Source organism: Sturnira hondurensis, unplaced genomic scaffold, assembly GCF_014824575.4.
Source record: "Sturnira hondurensis isolate 20B ecotype Veracruz unplaced genomic scaffold, ASM1482457v3 Scaffold0015508, whole genome shotgun sequence".
NCBI classification, from domain to species: domain Eukaryota; kingdom Metazoa; phylum Chordata; class Mammalia; order Chiroptera; family Phyllostomidae; genus Sturnira; species Sturnira hondurensis.
The window spans coordinates 1-18082 of NW_028088139.1; the positions used below are offsets into that span (position 1 = coordinate 1).

General features: G+C 46.2%; 1 protein-coding gene across 1 annotated transcript; it reads right to left on the bottom strand.

The window, feature by feature from the left end:
- Positions 1–1226: 1226 nt before the first annotated feature.
- Positions 1227–2688, bottom strand: LOC118999810 (myeloid cell surface antigen CD33-like). Its single transcript, XM_037064540.1, has 3 exons — positions 2451–2688; positions 1518–2379; positions 1227–1281 (listed from the first exon to the last, which is right to left on the bottom strand). Exons 1-2 carry the CDS (start codon positions 2488–2490, stop codon positions 1964–1966), a joined length of 456 nt encoding a protein of 151 aa, XP_036920435.1. The 5' UTR covers positions 2491–2688; the 3' UTR covers positions 1227–1281; positions 1518–1963.
- Between the last annotated feature and the right edge of the window lie 15394 nt (positions 2689–18082).

The window sequence follows — 18082 nt, forward strand, 5'->3', positions numbered from 1 at the left end:
AGACAGAGAGGGAGTCAAGCCCCAGCTGTGGTTAGGTCTCCCTCTCTCTCCCCGTCTGTCCATCCCTGCCTCTCTGTGGCTTTGCTTCTCTCTGCATCTCCCTGACTCTCCTTCTCCATCTCCCTCTTCATCTATATGTCTCTCTCTCCTTGTTTCTGTATTTTCCTTTGTCTCTGTCTCTCTCAGCATCTCTGTGCTCTCTCTCTCTCTCGGTCTCTCTCTCCCTCTCTCCCCACCTTAGAGTATGTATATCAGTTTCTTCTCTTCCATAATCCATGGGCTCTACCATCAGAGCTCAGCCCCAAGTGGACAGGGCTAGGGGCAGACACTACAGCCTCTGCAAGAGGATGCTGGGTGTTCGGCTACACCTCTCTGGTCCCCACGCTTCCTGCCTTGGCCACCTTGGCTACCAGTGCCAATGCACACCCCAGACTTCTCTGTATGAACCTTGTCATTTATGTCTGTCAACAGTGGTACACTCTGACCTGCCCAATTCAGCTGTGTCTCACAACCCACAGTCTCATGGATGAGACACTCCAAAAGTGGGTTCTCACAGAGCAGTAAGACACACTTTATGATGGGGGTCAACTGCGATGAGGGAGCCCTGAGAATGGGACTTGAATGAGACTGGCAGGTCAGGGAGGGCTTCCTGGAGGAGGAGAGTCTTAAGCAGAGCACAAGCTGGCCAGGCGATGGTGCTGGCATGGAGGACACTATAGGAGCATGGCACAGAGAACAGCTGCTGCCACGGTGTGGTGTGGCCCTGCCTGCTCCCAGAAAGCAAGTAGTCCTGTGAGGCCCGACTGAGCGGCCATGTTGGGGGTGTTGACGTGAGGCTACTATAAGAAATTAAAGCAGATTTAAAAATAGTATTACAAATTGCTCTTTATAAAAATGGTCACAGGATGTAAAGTACAGCAGAGGAAATATAGTGAATAATATTGTAATAACTATATATGGTGCCAGGGTAGAACTAAACGTATCCCTTTGTGAGTTCTATGAGCATCTAACCACAGAACTATACATCTGAGAACCTCATGCAGTGTCCCCTGAGGGGGTCGGGGTCCAGGGGGCCAGGTTGTGAGCCAACAAGGAGTGAGTGGGGGCCGCTCACCTCTATTGTCCCCTCACCTGGCCCGAGTCTGTCTCCCATCTCAGTTCTGAAATCCCAGCTCTGCTCTGCAGGGCACAGGGAGACCCACTTCCACCCCGCAGACAGGAGAAGTTGCTCCTTACTTGTGCGTTCTTTCCAGGACATGATGGTCAGGTTCTGGAGAGCATCTGGACAGACAGACATAATGGTTCCCTTCTCAGTGTGGACAGACAGACATAATGGTTCCCTTCTCAGTGGCAGAAAGGTGGGCATTGGCCCCTTCCACCCACTAATTTCATACAGGAAGAGGGTGAAATTGGGTGCCCCCCTTCCTTCTTAACCAGCCCTACTTCCACAGTTCAACCCTACACCCCCAACTCCCTCCACCCCCAGGGACTGGTGTCCTGTCTGGGTGGGTACTCACAGGTCACACTGAGCTGGATGGTCCTCTCCCGGATCTCACCACCTGGCAAGGCCACCCGACAGGTGAGGTTGGTGCCGTGGTGCTGGGGTCCTGGTGTGAGGGTGAGCACTGAGGAGTTGGGAGTCCTGGGACCCAGGGGTGTAAGGTCAACCCCAATCCAGGAGAAGACGGGTAGTGTCTCTCTGTCACAGTCCCATGATGCTGTACAGGTAATGTTGTTGGGGTGGCCAGACTCCAGGGTCCCCTGGATGTGGATGTCAGGTACCAGATCTGGAGAAGAGAGAGACAGAGACCAAGGCACTGGAGGAGGGGTGCCCAGGTGTGCCCCTAACTGCAGCCCCTGTGCCAGGCCAGCCCCTGGGTCCAGCCCCCATTGGTGCCCCTGAGCCCTTCCCAGGATGAGGAGAAGCAGGCTCCTTCCCACCCCAGGAGCCCTCAGGACCCAGTCATGTGTCCTCACCTTGTCCCTGTTTCTTACCTGTCACATGAACAGAAAGCAGGCTGTGTTTGAAATTTTGTCTCACGTAGGATCCTCTCTCCACCCGAAAACAGTATGTCCCTGTGTCCCCTTTCTGTGCATTTCTGATGTGCAGGGAACAGTTGTTGGTCTGGGGATCCCCAACAAGAATGAACCGGCCCTTGGTCTCGTTCTTCACTTTACGATAGGGGTTGTTTGTGGCCACAAGAGCATCGCAGTTTTTGTTGGGCCCTTTGTGGAACCAGTAGCCATAAGCAGGGGTAGAGTCAGTCCAGTTTTTCTTGGGGTAGATCACAGTGCAGGGCACGGAGACACACAGGCCCTCCTGCACTGTCACAGACCCCTGCACCTGCAGTCGGAATTCTGGATCCTTAGCCAGGGACCCTGTGGGAAAACACCAATCAGCCACAGCCTCCACCTCAGCCCACACCTTCTTCCCCAGGACACTCACTCACCTGCCCACAGCAGGGCCAGCAGCAGCAGCAGCATCAGCATCTCTGGGGTAAGTGTCTTGGTGTCACAGGACTGAGAGGAAACCCCAACAGGAAGCCAGGGGGAAGGGAGAAAGGTGATGATTAGGGAGGAGGAAGTGGGCAGCCCATGTGGGGGAGCTGGCCTGGCCCTTGGAGAATAAGCAATTCCACTTTCCACAGGGCGTCCCTGTGAGGTCCCAATGCACCAAGGAACACCCACCCCACCACTCTGAACTCCCTGCCCTCACCTGTCCCTCTGGCCCTGGCGTCCACTCAGAAAAGCAGGCACAGCTTCTGTTCAATATGCAGGATCAGTCCCCAGGGAGTGGAACTCAGGAGGGGCTGACAGGGGAATGGGAGGGCATGAAATGTGACATAGTTCTCCAGGCAAGACAGGTGGTGATGGACGAATGAATGAACACACAGTCCACCAGACCATCTACTCCCTCAGGGGCGTGGAGTCACAGTGGAGACAGTGGCAGCCTTTGTCCCTGACCCTGAGAGTGACCCTAACACTGCAGGAGGCAGAGGGGCCCCAGGCCATGCCAGCTCCTGGTGATCCCTGGTGTGTTAGTGGGAGCACAGGCCGCGGTGTGTAGGAAACTTGGTTCCTCAAGGCAGTCCCCATGTGACAGTCACCAGAGAGGATAGGATCAGGACTTTGAGGGGGTCAGATGTCTGTGACCCCACAGGTGGTCCTCAGCTTGCTGTCCTGCTTGGAGCCCCCCTTGCCCAGGCATCCCTGGTGTTGATTGAGGGCAAGATGCCAGCAGAGTGTGCCTTTGGAGTCAGGTGGCCTGGCTCTTCTGCCCTCCAAGCCTCGCTTTCCTCATCTGTCACAGGGGGGCATCATAGTCCTCAACCTTCGTTGTCTGTGGGGGAGCCCTAGGTAAGGACATGTGCCGGCTTTGAGTGATGCTCAGTGGTCACTCTGATTCAGGCCTGGGTGGACATCCCCTGATGGCCAGCTCAGCCCTGGGCTTCCTCAGTGGAGGCCTCCAGTATTGGGTCAGGGGTGTGAGCTCTGCAGCCAGACAGCCCCAGACACCATCCTGGCTCTCTCATGCTCACTGTGCTGCCCTGGGAAAGGTCTCACTGCCTGTGCACAGTCGGACGCCAATGATCACGAGGTGCTGTGGGCTGAATTGTGTCACCCCAAAATTTTGTCTGTTGATGTTGTGGCTCCCACTACTGCTGAATGTGTCTGGTTTTGCTGATGGGTCTTTTAGGGGGATGAAGATAGAATGAGGTCACTAGGGTAGATTCTCATTCATTAGGACTGATGCTCTAATAAAAAGAGATTAGGGCACAGACACGCACAGAAGAGAGACCACAGGGGAAGAACCGTCTGCAAACCAAGCAGAGAGGCCTCAGGGGGGACCAGTCATGATGTTGAACTTCCTGTCTCCAGAACTGTGAGAATATGGCTTTCTGTGGTTTACGCCCCTAGTGGCCACACTGTGTTATGACAGACCGAGCCTGGGAACACAGGGGTTGCTGTTCCTACAAGGAAAGTTTCTGAGGTGGCCTGGCCTGGCCCATGGTGGACATCACCCATATGGTGCGGGTCTGTAGAATGAGGGTGCTCTGCAAAAGGGAGGAAGAGAGGGAAAGGAAGGGCTTGGTAAGGGGAGGAAACCCCTGGAGGAAACCCCTCTGCTCCTCCACCAGCCGCTCTGCACTCTGCAGGGCTGCAGCTTCAGCCCACCCACCCTGCTCCTCCTCTCCTCAGGGCAGGATTAGCCTCCTGGGCTCAGTTCAAGATGCTCCCTCTGCTGGAGAGGCCCCTCACTGCACCTGCACCCTGGGTACCTGCCTCCCATCTGTGGAGCAGGGTGTTCTTGAGGGGCTGGGTTGAGGTGAGGCAGACCTTACCTGACCTGGAGTGGGGGGCAGGGACAGAGTCACAGCCTGGATCGTCAGGGCTCACACAAGGGGAGGGTGAGCTGGGGGAACCTGAGGAAGGAGGGAGGGTGGCTGTGGGGGATGGGACAGGTGAGCGGGGTGGGGAGGGTGGTGAATGGAAGGTCAACAGAGTTGTATGGGAGGCAAGTCACCCCCTTTGACAGAGCAGGACCAGAGCCAGAGACCCTGGTTGGGCAGAGAGGGGTCCTGCTGTAGCCCCCTTGTCTCAGTCCTTCAGCCTCTCTGCTCCAGCATGCAAGGGTATCTGCCTCCCCCTCCCTCCCCCACTCTCTCCTCCACATCTCCCCCGCTCCTCCCCCTCCTCTCCTATTCCACCTCCTCTGTCTTCCCCTTTCCTGCTTCTCCTTCACTCTTTAGCTTCTCCTCTGCTTCTCCACCCAATATTCCTTTCAGGTGAGTCCACTTCCCTTCTCACCTGCCCTGGCTTCGGGTCTCAGTCTCTCCAAAGGTGGAGAGATGTTCCCACCTTCCCTGCCCATCCCCCAGTGCTTGGTGAGTGTGGACACAAATGTAGTTCCTTCACAGGCCAGCATGGGTGGGGGTTGATGGGGTCAAAGGGACTGCTGGACCACAGGCCCAAGAACTGGGGCTATATGGTGGCACAGTGGGCAGGGGGTGGCTTCTGAGAATGACAGGGAAGGTCAATGGATGGCTGAGAGGGACCTGGAGTCACAAAGAACCCTGACCTTTCCCTCCTGCTGGGATTTGTGTCAGGCCTGACTATTGATTGGGCCTGACTCTTCCCTGGCAAAGCTCCATGTGAGGACCCAGGGGGATTGAGGCCTGTCATGTGTTTGTGTGTGTGTGTGTTCTTTGGAAGTGTGTCTTTGTGGCATGTGTTTCTGTCTGTAAGTGTGTATATATTGAGTCTGTGTGTGTCTGTGTTTGTGGTCTCTGAGTGTGTCAGGTGTGTCTGTGTGGACATCAAAGTGTGTGTGTGTTTCTGTGTCTTTGTATGCATGTCTTTATTGTGTGTCTGTGAACAAGTGTGTCTGTGTTTACATTCAGTGTGCCTGGTGTTTGTGTCTGTGCGGGTATGTGAAGTATGTGCCTGTGCACGTGTGCCTGTGTGCATGCACCTGTGTGTGCAGTCTCTCTGTATGTATCTAAGGTTCATGTGTGTATATCTGGTGCTGCCTGTTTTTTTCCATGTGTCTGTCTGGGGAGTTTGTCTGTGTGTGTGTGCATTGAGGTGTATCTGTGTCTGTCGGTGGGGAGGAGTCTCTCTGTGTGTATGTGATTGTGTGTGCATCTGTGCTCTCTGTGTGTGCACACATCCGAGGTGTGCATGTGTCTGTGAAGCTCATGTGGGCACACTCCAACCTCAGCTTCTCAATGATCACATGAAGAATAGGATCCATCCTGTGTTTTCTATATGACTTTCCTGCTTTGTTTATCTCCAGACTCCTTATCACCAATCCATATAACATATGATCTGCTTAGTCATTCTTTGTCTGTCTTTCCTGCCATTAGAATGTAAGCTTCAGGAAGGGTCTTGTACCTCTTCCTACTGCTGAATCCACCACACTGCTTAGAAACATGCTCAGCCTATATTAGGTGATCAATAAGTATCTGCTTTAATGCTTGTAAAGAAGTTTAGGCCAAAATGAGATGACTGGCCATCTGCGGTGGGAAACTGGGCATTCTTGACCACACACACTTGCCGGGTTATCTGATTCTGGCCTTCTATTGCGTTTGAACTGTTTTCCACTGCCATCGTTTACAGATAGGTGGGAACTGTGCAAATAGTTCAAGTCCACACACACACAAGGGCGTTCAGTCTGCTGGAGGGTCACTCGGATCCCCCACCAACCCAGTGTCACATCCCTTCACAACTTCACTTCAACACTCATGCCCTCCACACAGGTCTGTGCCTGTCACTTCTGCCTGGTTCCCTCACACATGAGTCAGACAACGTGGGGAGCTGTTGTGTGATGGGAATGCAGTTTCAGTTAGGCAAGATGAGAAAGTTCTAGGGAGCTCTGTACAACAGAGTGCCTGAGGTTGGTAATATTGGGCCCTTAAAAATTGGTTATGAGGGTAGGTCTGGTGTTAGGTGTCTTTAACACATCCTTAACACTTAACACATGTTTATTTTGTATCTATATGATGGACATGATGCTACACTTTGAAAAGTTTTTATCCTCACCAGAGGACATTTTTCTCATTGATGACTGACAGGGAGATGTGTGAAGGAGACATCAATTGACTGCCTTCTCGTACATGCCCCAACCAGGGATCAAATCCATAATCTGTGTATGAGCCCTCACTGGGAATCAAACCCACAGCCTTTTGGTCTACAAGACAATGCTCCAACAAGGTGAGCCACAATGACTAAGGCTAAACTTCTTAGAAAGATTAGATGAACAAATTTGTGTGAGTGTCTGTGCATGTGTTGGCGTTTCAGTTTGTGGTGTGTTCTAAGTACTAGTAACAAATAAGGCAACTGAGTAACACCCCTGGGATCATCTTCAAGGATTCTGTCTATTTCCACTGGGGCAACTGGAGAAAAATTTAACTGAGGAAGCAGGAAATTGACATCATTGGGTTTTAGAGTTTACTGGGCTTCTTTGGGGAGGACAGATTGGAGGTGGGCAGAGAGTGCTGAGACGAGTTCCCTTGGCATGTAAGTCCCCACAGTGGAAAGTTCATCCTTGGAGGCAGGAGTGTGCATCTCTCACCAGCCCTGTGCACCAGCTTCCCACACAGTGATGAGCTGCACAGTAGGTGATAAGGGTGAGCTGAGTGACAGGCTCCATGGGTCTACATAAAGGCAAAGGTACAAGCAGCAGAGTCTTGCATAAAGTTTTGCTTTAATTTTGGTAAAGAGGATTATGTGTACCCTGTTTTCCTTCTCCTTGTATCTACTCACTCCCAGCCGGAGGGAAGAGTCTGGGAGACCAGAAGTGAGAGGCAAACAAGAGTTTGTCTTTCTGTGTAAGTCAGGGCCCACTCAGCAAAGTGCTTCTCTGAGGTGCAGAGGTGGGTTAGGGGTGCGGAGAAGGGTTGGGTGTCCTTGTGTCTGGCCCTTTCTATCTGGAGCCTGAGTGCAGGGACTTCCCTGTGTCCTGCATGGCAAGAGATCTCAAGTTTTCCTCATCCCTCCTTTGCTGGAAGCCCCAGCCCTGCCAGGAAAAACAGGAGTGAAGTCAGCGTCCAGTCAAATGCTGGCCTGGGGCTGAGTGGCCTGAGACCTCTATTCTGGTGTTTGGGGCCCTCAGATGAGGGGTCACCTGGGAGGACTCAGACGCCCTGGTGTAGTGGATGGTGGAGAGGGCACCGGGGAGCGGGAAGCCAGTCCCTATGTGGGCACTGCTGAGCTGAGTGAGGATAACACAGAGATGCACACGGAGGGGCAGGTTGGAGGGACATGAAGCGCCTGTTGTCTGAGCTTTCAGGATCCACTCGTCTGGGCCTCTTTGACTCTGGGGCTCTGGCCAGCCCAGGTGTGGCAGTGAAGGAAATGTTTGGGCAGAAGTGGAGCTGGGAGTCTTGGATGGTTGAGGCCACCTGGGCAATGGGACCAGAAGGCTGCACACAGAAAGCGGGGAAAAAAAAAAAAAAAAACAGAAAAAGGGAAAGCCTGTCCTGGACTGCAAGAGTTTAATTAGCGCGGATGGAGAAAGATAGAAAGCATGCTTGAGGACATTCAGCTGGCTGCGGGACAGATAAAAAGCTAAAAGCAAATCTGATTTCTTCTAAGGTCTAGGAACAGCTGTAAAGTCTCAGAAGGACCCCACTTTGAGTGGTGAATGTTCTCCTCCAGTGGTGCTCCGAGTCTGGCTTCATTATTCCCATCTCATGAGTTAGCACAGCATCCAGTACACAGTTGACTTCCTCATGGGAGAAGAGTCCAGGTCTGAGGAAGGTGGCACCCCGGAGGTCCAGACACCCGTGACCAGCATCTCTGACCTAGGAAATCAGCAGACCCTCACCCAGCCCCTCCCACTCTGCCCCGGGCTTGACAGATGGCTGGCCTCCAGGGGGCGCTCAATCCACAAGGAGACAATAAACCCCAGGGAGACTGGGGCTGGGCTGCTACCGCTGTCCATGGTCCTGCAACCTGGTGTAAGGAGACCTGAGGTTCCTGCCTCCCAACTCTGCTGAAGGGCCTAACCCAAGAGGTTTATCCCAGTTGGGGGCCAGGAGGGGAAAGGTGTGGAGGTGAATGGATCCAGGGGGGAGTCGACAATCAGCAGTCATAGGACTGGGCTGGTCTCTCTGCTCCATCTGCCCTCTCTCCTGTTCACTCTCAGGAGTTTTCTGACTGAGGATGACCTGTCTGTCCCACCTGGCTGAGCCACAGGCAGGAGGAGGTACTTCCTAAGGCTCTCTGTTTCCAACCCTCTGGATAGCTCCTTCAAGCGGTTTGCTTCATGCCACTCACCCCAAACAAAAAATCCAGCAGGACAGGGAACTTTCTCACACTCAGCTCCACCTCTGCTCTTCCCCTGGCTAGACATCCTTCCCCACCTGCTACTTTCAAGGTATCGATTCAGTAAGGAGTTTTCCAGGAAAATTCACAACCTCACTATCACCATGCCACTCTCTCAGCCACCAATTCGCAAACACCTCAGCCACATCCCTGCCCCCACCTGAACACCTCCTGCCCCTTCTGGCCTCCCCACACTGAATTCACCTGGTTCCACCTCCCTGTCACAGTGTCCCCACTCTCTGTCATTGCAGCACATGCTTATCCTGTGGGAACAGGCTCAAATATCACCTCCTCACACAAGCTGTGTTCACTGCTTTTGCACCCTCCCACCCCTGCCCATTCCCACAGATCGGATTAGGGTCACAGATGATCAACCCCAGTGCTGTTGGTATTGGGGCATTTGTAGTTGACTGGGAACTTTGGTTGTGTGTGGCGGGCTATCCTGCGCATTCTAGGATGTTAAGCAACATCTCTGGTCTCCACCCACAAGATGCCAGGATCTTTCCCTGCCCTGTTTTGACAACCACCATATCTCCAGACATTTCCAAATGTCTGTGGGTGGTAAACTACCCCCCCCCCCATGAGAACCACAGGGATAAATTCTCCACCCCAGTTTTTTTACTTTTATTTTAGCTTTAATTATACATAAAATTGACCAGGAGGTTATATATTTAGCTCCTTATTGCTATTCTGCATTGCCTCATGCATCCAGTATGTCAATTTCTTGGGAGTTGGACCCATAATTTTTTCAAAAATTGAACTCCGGCTGGCATAGCTCAGTGGATTGAGTGTGGGCCTGTGAACCAAAGGCTCACGGTTCGATTCCCAGTCAGGGCACATGTCCCCAGTTCCCAGCAGGGGATGCACGAGAGGCAACCATACATTGATATTTCTCTCCCTCTCTCCTTCCTTTCCCCTCTAAAGATCAAGAAATAAAATTAAAACAATTGGTTAAATTTCCCCTCCTGTATCTGACTGCAGAACAGTTGTATTTCCATAGTGTGGGTGACCTCGGGGCCACCCAGAAACCAGAGGTTTGATATGCCTGACCTCATATCCTTCCCCTTCCCAAACCATGTTTCAGTGAGTCAGCCTTGTTCTCCAGAGTCTCCTTTCTAATGTCAGCCACAAAGTTGGGGAGCAGTCCGATAAAACCCCCTCACTTCCAACACCACCTGCAGATTCTGGTGTCTCTAAAACCACTGTCATCTCTAACAGCAAGTTCAGGTTTTAGAGCCCCCAAGACTCCCCTGAGGTCTGATAACTCACTAGAAGTCCTCACAGAATTCACTGAAAGCTGTTATACTCATGGTTGCTGTTTACTACAACTAAAGGATATAGATTAAAATCTGCACACCAGGCAGCATCCATGAAAGTCCCAACCTGAGAGCCCCCAGGTGTCCTCTTCCTGTGGAGTCACAAACAGTGTAACCTAAATATCTGGTAAATATAAGTGACAACATGCCAAACTTGGTGTCCAAGTTTTTGTTGGACCTTCGTCATGTGGGCATGGCTGATGGCCCCATGGCTGATCTTAGTCTCTAGCTCCCTTTGAAGTTGAGCTCATGCCACATGATCCAAAGACCCCACTCTAAGCCACACTGTTAAACTACCCAGCGTGGCCAGCCCCTGCCCTGAATCACATTTTTAGACTATGCAGTGTGATGCAAGGCCCACAGGCAAACAGACACTCCTATCAGGTATCACCTTCTAAGGATCTAGAAATTACCCCCAGAAGCCAAGGGCAAAACACTGACCTCCCTTCAGGCTAAAATCCTTACTACACAGAATGATAAATGCCAAAATCAAGGTAGTGGTTAGCTCTAGCTTTGTGTGGGAGATGTATTTGGGGTGGCAGGTATGTGGTACATGCTCTTGTTATATACCATTTTATACTTTTCTGTATGTCTGAAATACTTCAAAATATTAAATAGAAATATTATCAGTGGTCATTTATGTAAAAGCTTCATATATGTATATGCTCATATATGATTTGTATATGTTCATAAATAACACACTCATAAATATACATATACATAAACATACACATAGATAAAGATACAGAAAATCCATGATAAACTGGCGCCATTACTTACCTATAAATAGAGCAGGACCTATAGGTAAGTGAAACTGTTTGACATAGTAGTTTGCACTCATGTATTACATTGTAAAAAAATCCTTTTCATAACGATGGATTAGTAAAAGGAAACAAAGAAAAAATTACGTAATTAGATAATACGTTTTTCATTGTAAATTAAACTAATGTTTATTTTTTTTACTATATGCCTGTCAGTTTCACACATCTCATTTACTCCTCTCAAAAACCAGAGACTAAATATAAAAACAGACAATGGCAGACCACATATGACCTTCAAGCCTCAACTATAGGTATACATGGCTGACCTTCACTTTGCAGCAGCTAGGCCAAGAGGCCAAACCAAGAAGCAATTTGCACAGAACATCCATAAATTGGTCAATGAGTACCAAGTTCCCTATTTTTGGCCAGTTTCCAGCTCAGAACCAACCAAAGCCAAATGTGCTCTCCTGTCCAATCACATAAGGTGCTCTTACTTGTAAGTAACTGAACTCCAGCTTCCCCATGATCACAATTCCCAGTCAGACACTATCTGAAACTCCTCTTTTTTTTCACTTTAAGGATCCCCTACTACCCTGCCTGCCTTTTAGTCTTTGCAAAATGCAAGTGATGGTCTTTACCCTCCTGCAATAGCAAGCTCTCAATGGATAGCCTGTTTGTTCTCATTTGGGCTGTCTTTGTCTGTTTCCTGAAAACCTGCAAATCAAGTCTTGTAATTTTTTTTTTATAGAGGAGGAAGCCAAAGCTCAGAGAGATGTAAGCGATTTTCCCAGGGTCATTGAGCAAGTGTGGGTGGAGGTGAATTTAAAACTCTTCTTTCTCCATACCAGTTTTCAAGAGAGTAGAAACTTTATAAGCTATCCATATTCTCTGGCCAATAGGAAATATAGTAAAGGTAAAAATTAATATTAAAATTTTAAATACATTTATCTCAGAAAAAAATCAATCACCTAAAATTTATGAAACATGTATCTAAATTGAATAAAATCATGTCCTGGAAGAAATCAGAAACCAAAACCCCGGAGTTCTCTTTTCGACTAGCCTTTTTTCTCTCATACCCCACAGCCAACCTATCTGTTCAAAAATCCTGTTTGACACTGCTTTCAAAATATATTCAAAATCTCCTCCTTTCTAATCACTTCCACTGCTGCCCTGGCCAGAGCCATGGTTCTCTACCACCCAGATTGCTGCAACAATCTTCTCACTGGCCTTGCTGATTTACCTTAGTTCCCTACAACTTATTCCCCACAAAGCAGCCACAGGGATTCTATCAACCCTCAGAATACCCTACCCCTTCTCTGCTCAAGACTATCTGTGGCTCTCATCTCACTCAGAGTCAAAGCCAAAGAGCAGGGTGTTCCTCCTAAGGACTCTTTCTCAATAAGCACATTTCTGCATGATGGCACTTTCTTTCTTCTTACCTTCAGGCAAACAACATTTTTTAGTATCTCCTTTATGTCAGGCACTGTTTTAGGGATATGGCAGTAACAAGAATGACACATACCTGTCCTCAGTCTACTATGGAAGGCAGACAATAAACAAGCTGACATGAGGATAATTTGAATAGGTGTATAGTATTATAAAGAAAAATTAATACAAGATAATAGCATAGTTATGGATTAGGGGACGGATGGGTCAGAAAAGGCCTCTTTGAGGAAGTGACATTTCAGCAGAAACCTACAGGTGGGAAACCATACCAAACTGGGGCAGGAAAATGGTAGGTAGATGGAACAGCAACTGCAAAGTTAGAGCAGTTTAGCATGTTTAAGAGAAAAAATGTTCTGGAATTGGATAATAGTGATGGTTATACATCTTTGTGGTTACTAAGAACTCCTCAGTCATGCACTTTAAAAGGGTGAAGGCTATGGTATGGCAATTACATCTTAATTTTTTAAAGTTAATTATAAAAATGTAACTAAAACAACTCTCAGTTCAAAACTTTTCCTCAGTGATATTCATTACTATGTTGGGTGCTGGAAAGTCAGAGTGACTGAGGCACCAGGATTTTCTCACAGGGATCAAAATTTGGTGGGGGAGACAGATACAGTAACCAATAGAAAATGAAATCCACTCCACTCACAGAGTGAAAAACTCAAGTCATCTTTAATTTGTCTCTTTCCCTTACCTCTCTGCATCTAATTCACCAACAAATCTTTGCAGTCTAATTCCGAAGGATAGCCTCAACACAACTCTCAAGCCGCCACTGCCACCACTCTGAGCCAAGCCATCCTTACCTTTATCTGGCTGCCTGAAGCAGTTTCCCAGATGGTCTCTGTGCTTCCACCCTTGCCCTCAGTCAGAGTGAATGTAAATCCCCCCAAAGAAACTTGGTACCCATCAACATTCACTTTAATTTCCCCTTTCTCTCATCACCAGCCTTAGTCTTAGGCAACCATTAATCTATTTTTATGTATCTATATATTTGCACATTCTGGATGCTTTATGCAAATAAAATGACACGATATGTGCTCTTCTGTGTCTAACATCTTTCACTTAGAATCACGTTTTTAAGGTTCATTCATATTGTATCAGTACTTTCATTTTCATGGTTGAATAATATTCCACGTATGCATGGATATACCATTTTTGTTTATCCATTCATCAATTGACAGACATTTGGGTTGTTTCTTTGGCCATTATGAATCAATTATAATATATGCCGCTACAACTGGTAACTACTTTGCAGTGAATATTTAATGAAAATATCATTGTCATTTGCAACTCCAAAGAGTTAAAAATTTCATGTCACTAAAAACCTCTCAAGAACTCTGTGAGACAGATCTCATTAGTATGACTTCACAGAACAAAGCACACACCCAGAACACCCACAGAACACCCAGAAGTCCGTAACTGACCCAAACATTTATTAGGTTGACAGATTTCAGACTCAACCTTTGTCTCCAAATGCAGTGTCCTCTGCATTACACATTTTTTTCTTAAAACCTGCTGTGTAAGGATGGTCAAATCCATTATCCTCTCTCAGTGCAAATGCTCATGAATAAAATAGGGAGATAAGTTGGCTATAGCCCTCATGGGATTGTAAGATACATAGGGAAAGAGCTGTAAACTGCACAGCAATGTGAATTTAAGATATTTTCAGCTATGACCTGACACAATACACGATATATCTAAGACAGGGTTCTAGATTCTTTCTGAAAGTGGACCAGAAGTTGGAAGGCCTAATCTTTGCCTCCCACATCTGGGAAATTCGGGGTAAGTCACTTCCCTCACTGTTGGTCTGCTTCAGAGATTGCAAACTGTACCCAAGCTGCACCTTGACCTTTACTTGGTTTTGTTTTGCCTACTAAGTGCTTAAATTTTAAAATAACTTTTTGGTGGGGGGGATACATATAAAAACCAGGATGTGTTACAAAAATTCAAACTTTCAGCTTCTCTCTCTCTCCCTTTTTAATCCTTATCCAAGGATACGTTTATTGTTTTTTAAAGGAAGAGGAAGGGAGAAAAATAGAGAAACATTGGTATGAGAAACATACCAATCAGTTGCCTCCTATATGTGCCCAGATTGGGGATTGAACCTGCAAAGTAGGTATGTGCCCCAACCAGGAACCAAATCCAAAACCTTTTGGTGTATGGGAGGATCCATCAATGAACTGAGCCATCCGACTAGGGCTAGCTTCTTTTTTGATTAAAGAAAAAATTCATCTTCCTGGATCTGAAGCCTGGTTAGCTGTGTGATGGTAAGCAAAAGTTTCACCTCCCCAAGGCCTCAGTTTCCTCATATTTAAAATATGGATTATATGCGCCCTGACTGGTGTGGCTCAGTGGATTGAGCGCGGGCCTGTGAACCAGACGATCGCAGTTCGATTCCCATTCAGGGCACATGCCTGGGTTGCAGGCCAGTTCCCGGCAGGGGACCCACAAGAGGCAACCATACATTGATATTTCTCTCCCCCTCTCCTTCCCTTCCCCTCTAAAGATAAATAAATAAAATATTAAAAAAATAAAATATGGATTGTAACAGTAGACATCTCATAAGGCTGTTGTTAGAATTAAGTCAATAGAACAGAGCCTCCTACAGTATATGTTCAATAAATGTCAGTCACTATGTATTTTGCTGTGTACAATGCACACTGTTTAGTCCAAATTTTTGAACGGAAAATAAGGATGCACATTTTACATGGGTAGTACCTGAAATACCTTGTATCTGTTCTTGTGTTTTTTAATTATTGGTTACATAAAATTTCTTGTACTGTGGTATGTTAAAAAATAAATGCTAAAATTCCTTTATAATGCAAAAACCCAAGTATCTAAATAGAAATAAATAAATAATCGAATTTAAAAATTAAAATGATTTTTCCCCTGAAAGTTTGGACCAAAAATGTGAGTATGCATTAGACATGACAAAATACGTATTTATAAAATTTGCTGCCTGATTCCTACCAGCACTACATTTTGGACCTCTCTTGACTGTCTCTACCCACTTCCCAGTGTTCTGGTTTTAGAAACAGCCTTCTGCTTCCCTATTCTGTATTTCTGCATGTTTCACAGGACCTCTCTGAGTGGATTCTACCCAAACTTCAACCTCCACGTACCAAAACAGATTTCCTGTCTCCTTTTCATATAAAGAAGATGCTACCCAGACTTCCAGGTAAAGAAGCACCTGTCTTTATCACCTGATGCTCACTTACTTTCTATAGTGTTAATTTCTTTCCCCTTTCCCAATAAACCCTCAGGTTGGATGTGGGAATGAGCCCTCTCTGGGACCTGGCCCCAGCTTTGCAAGAAAACCACTGAATAACCCTGGTCAAATATTTCCCGCTCTGTNGGGGGGGTGGGATGGGATGGGAGTAATAGACAGAAAACTGTACTTGAAAAATAATTAAATAAAAAAATTGGGAAAAAAAAAGATGCCCTTCTTGACCTTGCTGGTAAAAACCACAGTACCCTCCCAATGTGATGGCTCCATTGCCCTTCACTAACCCTGCTTTATTTTTTTTACTGCATACTCATAAAACAGGTTCTTATCTATTACACATTTTTCAAAACATTTTTTTGCTACTAGATTATATTTTTGCTTATGGTCTGACTACCCTGCTAGAATGAAGTTCATTGTGGACAGAAGGTTTTTGTTTTTGTTTTTCCCTTCAATGCTGTTTCCTCCATGCGCAGAACACTGAGGGTGATTTATATACATCAATAAGTATTTATTTAATCAAGAGCAGGCCCAAAGTTTCGTGTTACATGTATGTTTAGCGTTGTTAGATATGCCAAAGAATTGTCCAAAGTGGGCAAACCAGTTGACACTTCCATCTAAATGGTGAACTTTTATAACAGTGAATGCTACATTCCTGAGCAGGAATGTAGGAGAGCTCAACATGGTCTACCTTCTTGCTAACACATAAAAAGCCAATTTTTAATTTTAGTCATTCTAGTGTTTGCATAGTAGGATCTTTCTGTGGTTTTAATTTGCATTTCCCCAAATGGGTAATGTTAGTTTCCTGTTTTTATTAATCATTTGGAAAGACTTATTTTTGGTGAAGTGCCCATGTAAATCCTTTCTCCATTAAAATAAAAATTTAAAAACTGTTTTAAATAAGTTATTTACATATCCTGGATATTGTTTGTCATGTTTTTTTAAGAAAACAAATATCTTCCCTAAGTCTTTGCCTGGCTTTCACTCTCTTAATGGTGTTTATGATTAAGAGAATTTTTGATTTCAATGAAATTCAACTTATCATTTAAAAAATGTTATGGTAGCAATATGTGTGTTTAAGAATCCTTTTAGCTTCCTCTAAGGTGGTAAAACATCCCCCTTTGTCTTCTGGAAGTTTTATTGTTCTACCATTCAAGTCTAGGTTTGTGACATATCCCAAGTGAATATTTGGGTGTAATGTGAGGTGTGGGTATAGTTTGATTCTTTGTGAATAGATATATAACAGCTTCAGCACCATTTAATAAAAAGACAATTATTTCTCTTTGAATTGCTGGATCACCTTATTCATCAATCAAGTCTCTGTCTGTGTGGATATATATTTAGTTAATGCTTGTATTCCAATAACTTATTATTTATTCTTGCACTAATACCAGTACCTTAATTTCTCCCACTTTATCAAAGTCTTGAAGTCAAGCATTTGAAGTCTTCCAACTTTCTAGTTCTTTAAGAGTGTCTTGTTTCTTTGACCTCTTTTTAATATTATTTAAAAAACTGAATCAACATGTTGATTCTCTTGCTCTCTCTCACTTCCCAGAATTCTTACTGGGATTTTATTGAGTCAAAAGGTGAATTACAATTGCACATGAAGATGGTACAATATTCCTTTTAAAAACTGTGATAAGATATACATTACGTAAAACATATCACTTTAAGATTTCTAAGTGTACAATTTAGTGTCACTAAGAACATTCACATTGTTGTGCAACCATTACGGCTCCCCACCTCCAGGAAAAATTTTCTGTCATTTCAAACGGAAGTGCTGTACCCATTAAACAATAACTCCCCACTTCCTTCTCTCCTCAGTCCTGGGTAATCACTAGTCTATTTCTCTATGAATTTGCCTCTTCTAGGTACCTCATATAAGTAGAACCATGCCACATTTTGGAAACAGTTGTCTCCATTTCCCCCCCACCACTCTCCCACCCCACCCCACCCTCAGGTATTTTCTAATGTTTCTTCTGATTTATCCTTTGATCCACTGGTTGTTTAAATACATGTTGTCACTTTTCACATACTTGCAAGTGTTCAAATTTCCCTGTTATAGTTTTCCAGTTTCACTCCACTGTGACATGAAGAGATGATGTCCAGCTTCAAAATGTATTAGGACTTATTTTGTGACAAAAGCAGTCCTTCTTCCCTTCCAGTAGCAGTTTCCACCCCCTTGCAATAATCTCACTCTCCTTACTGCAACAACCCCTGTTTAAAAATCCTCACCTGAGGATATGTTTTTATTGATTTGAGAGAGGAAGAGAGAAACATCAATCAGTTGTCTCCCATATGCATCCCAACCAGAGATCAAAACTGTAACCTAGGCATGTGTCCTGATCAGGAATCCAACCAGCAACACTTTGGCATAGGGGACCACACTGCAACAAAGTAAGCCACGTCCCAGGGCTTATGATAATTATTTTGAATAATGTCTCTCCTTATCTAGTTCCAGATTCATTTTTTACATGACAGATGGAAGGCTGAAGGCCAGCCTC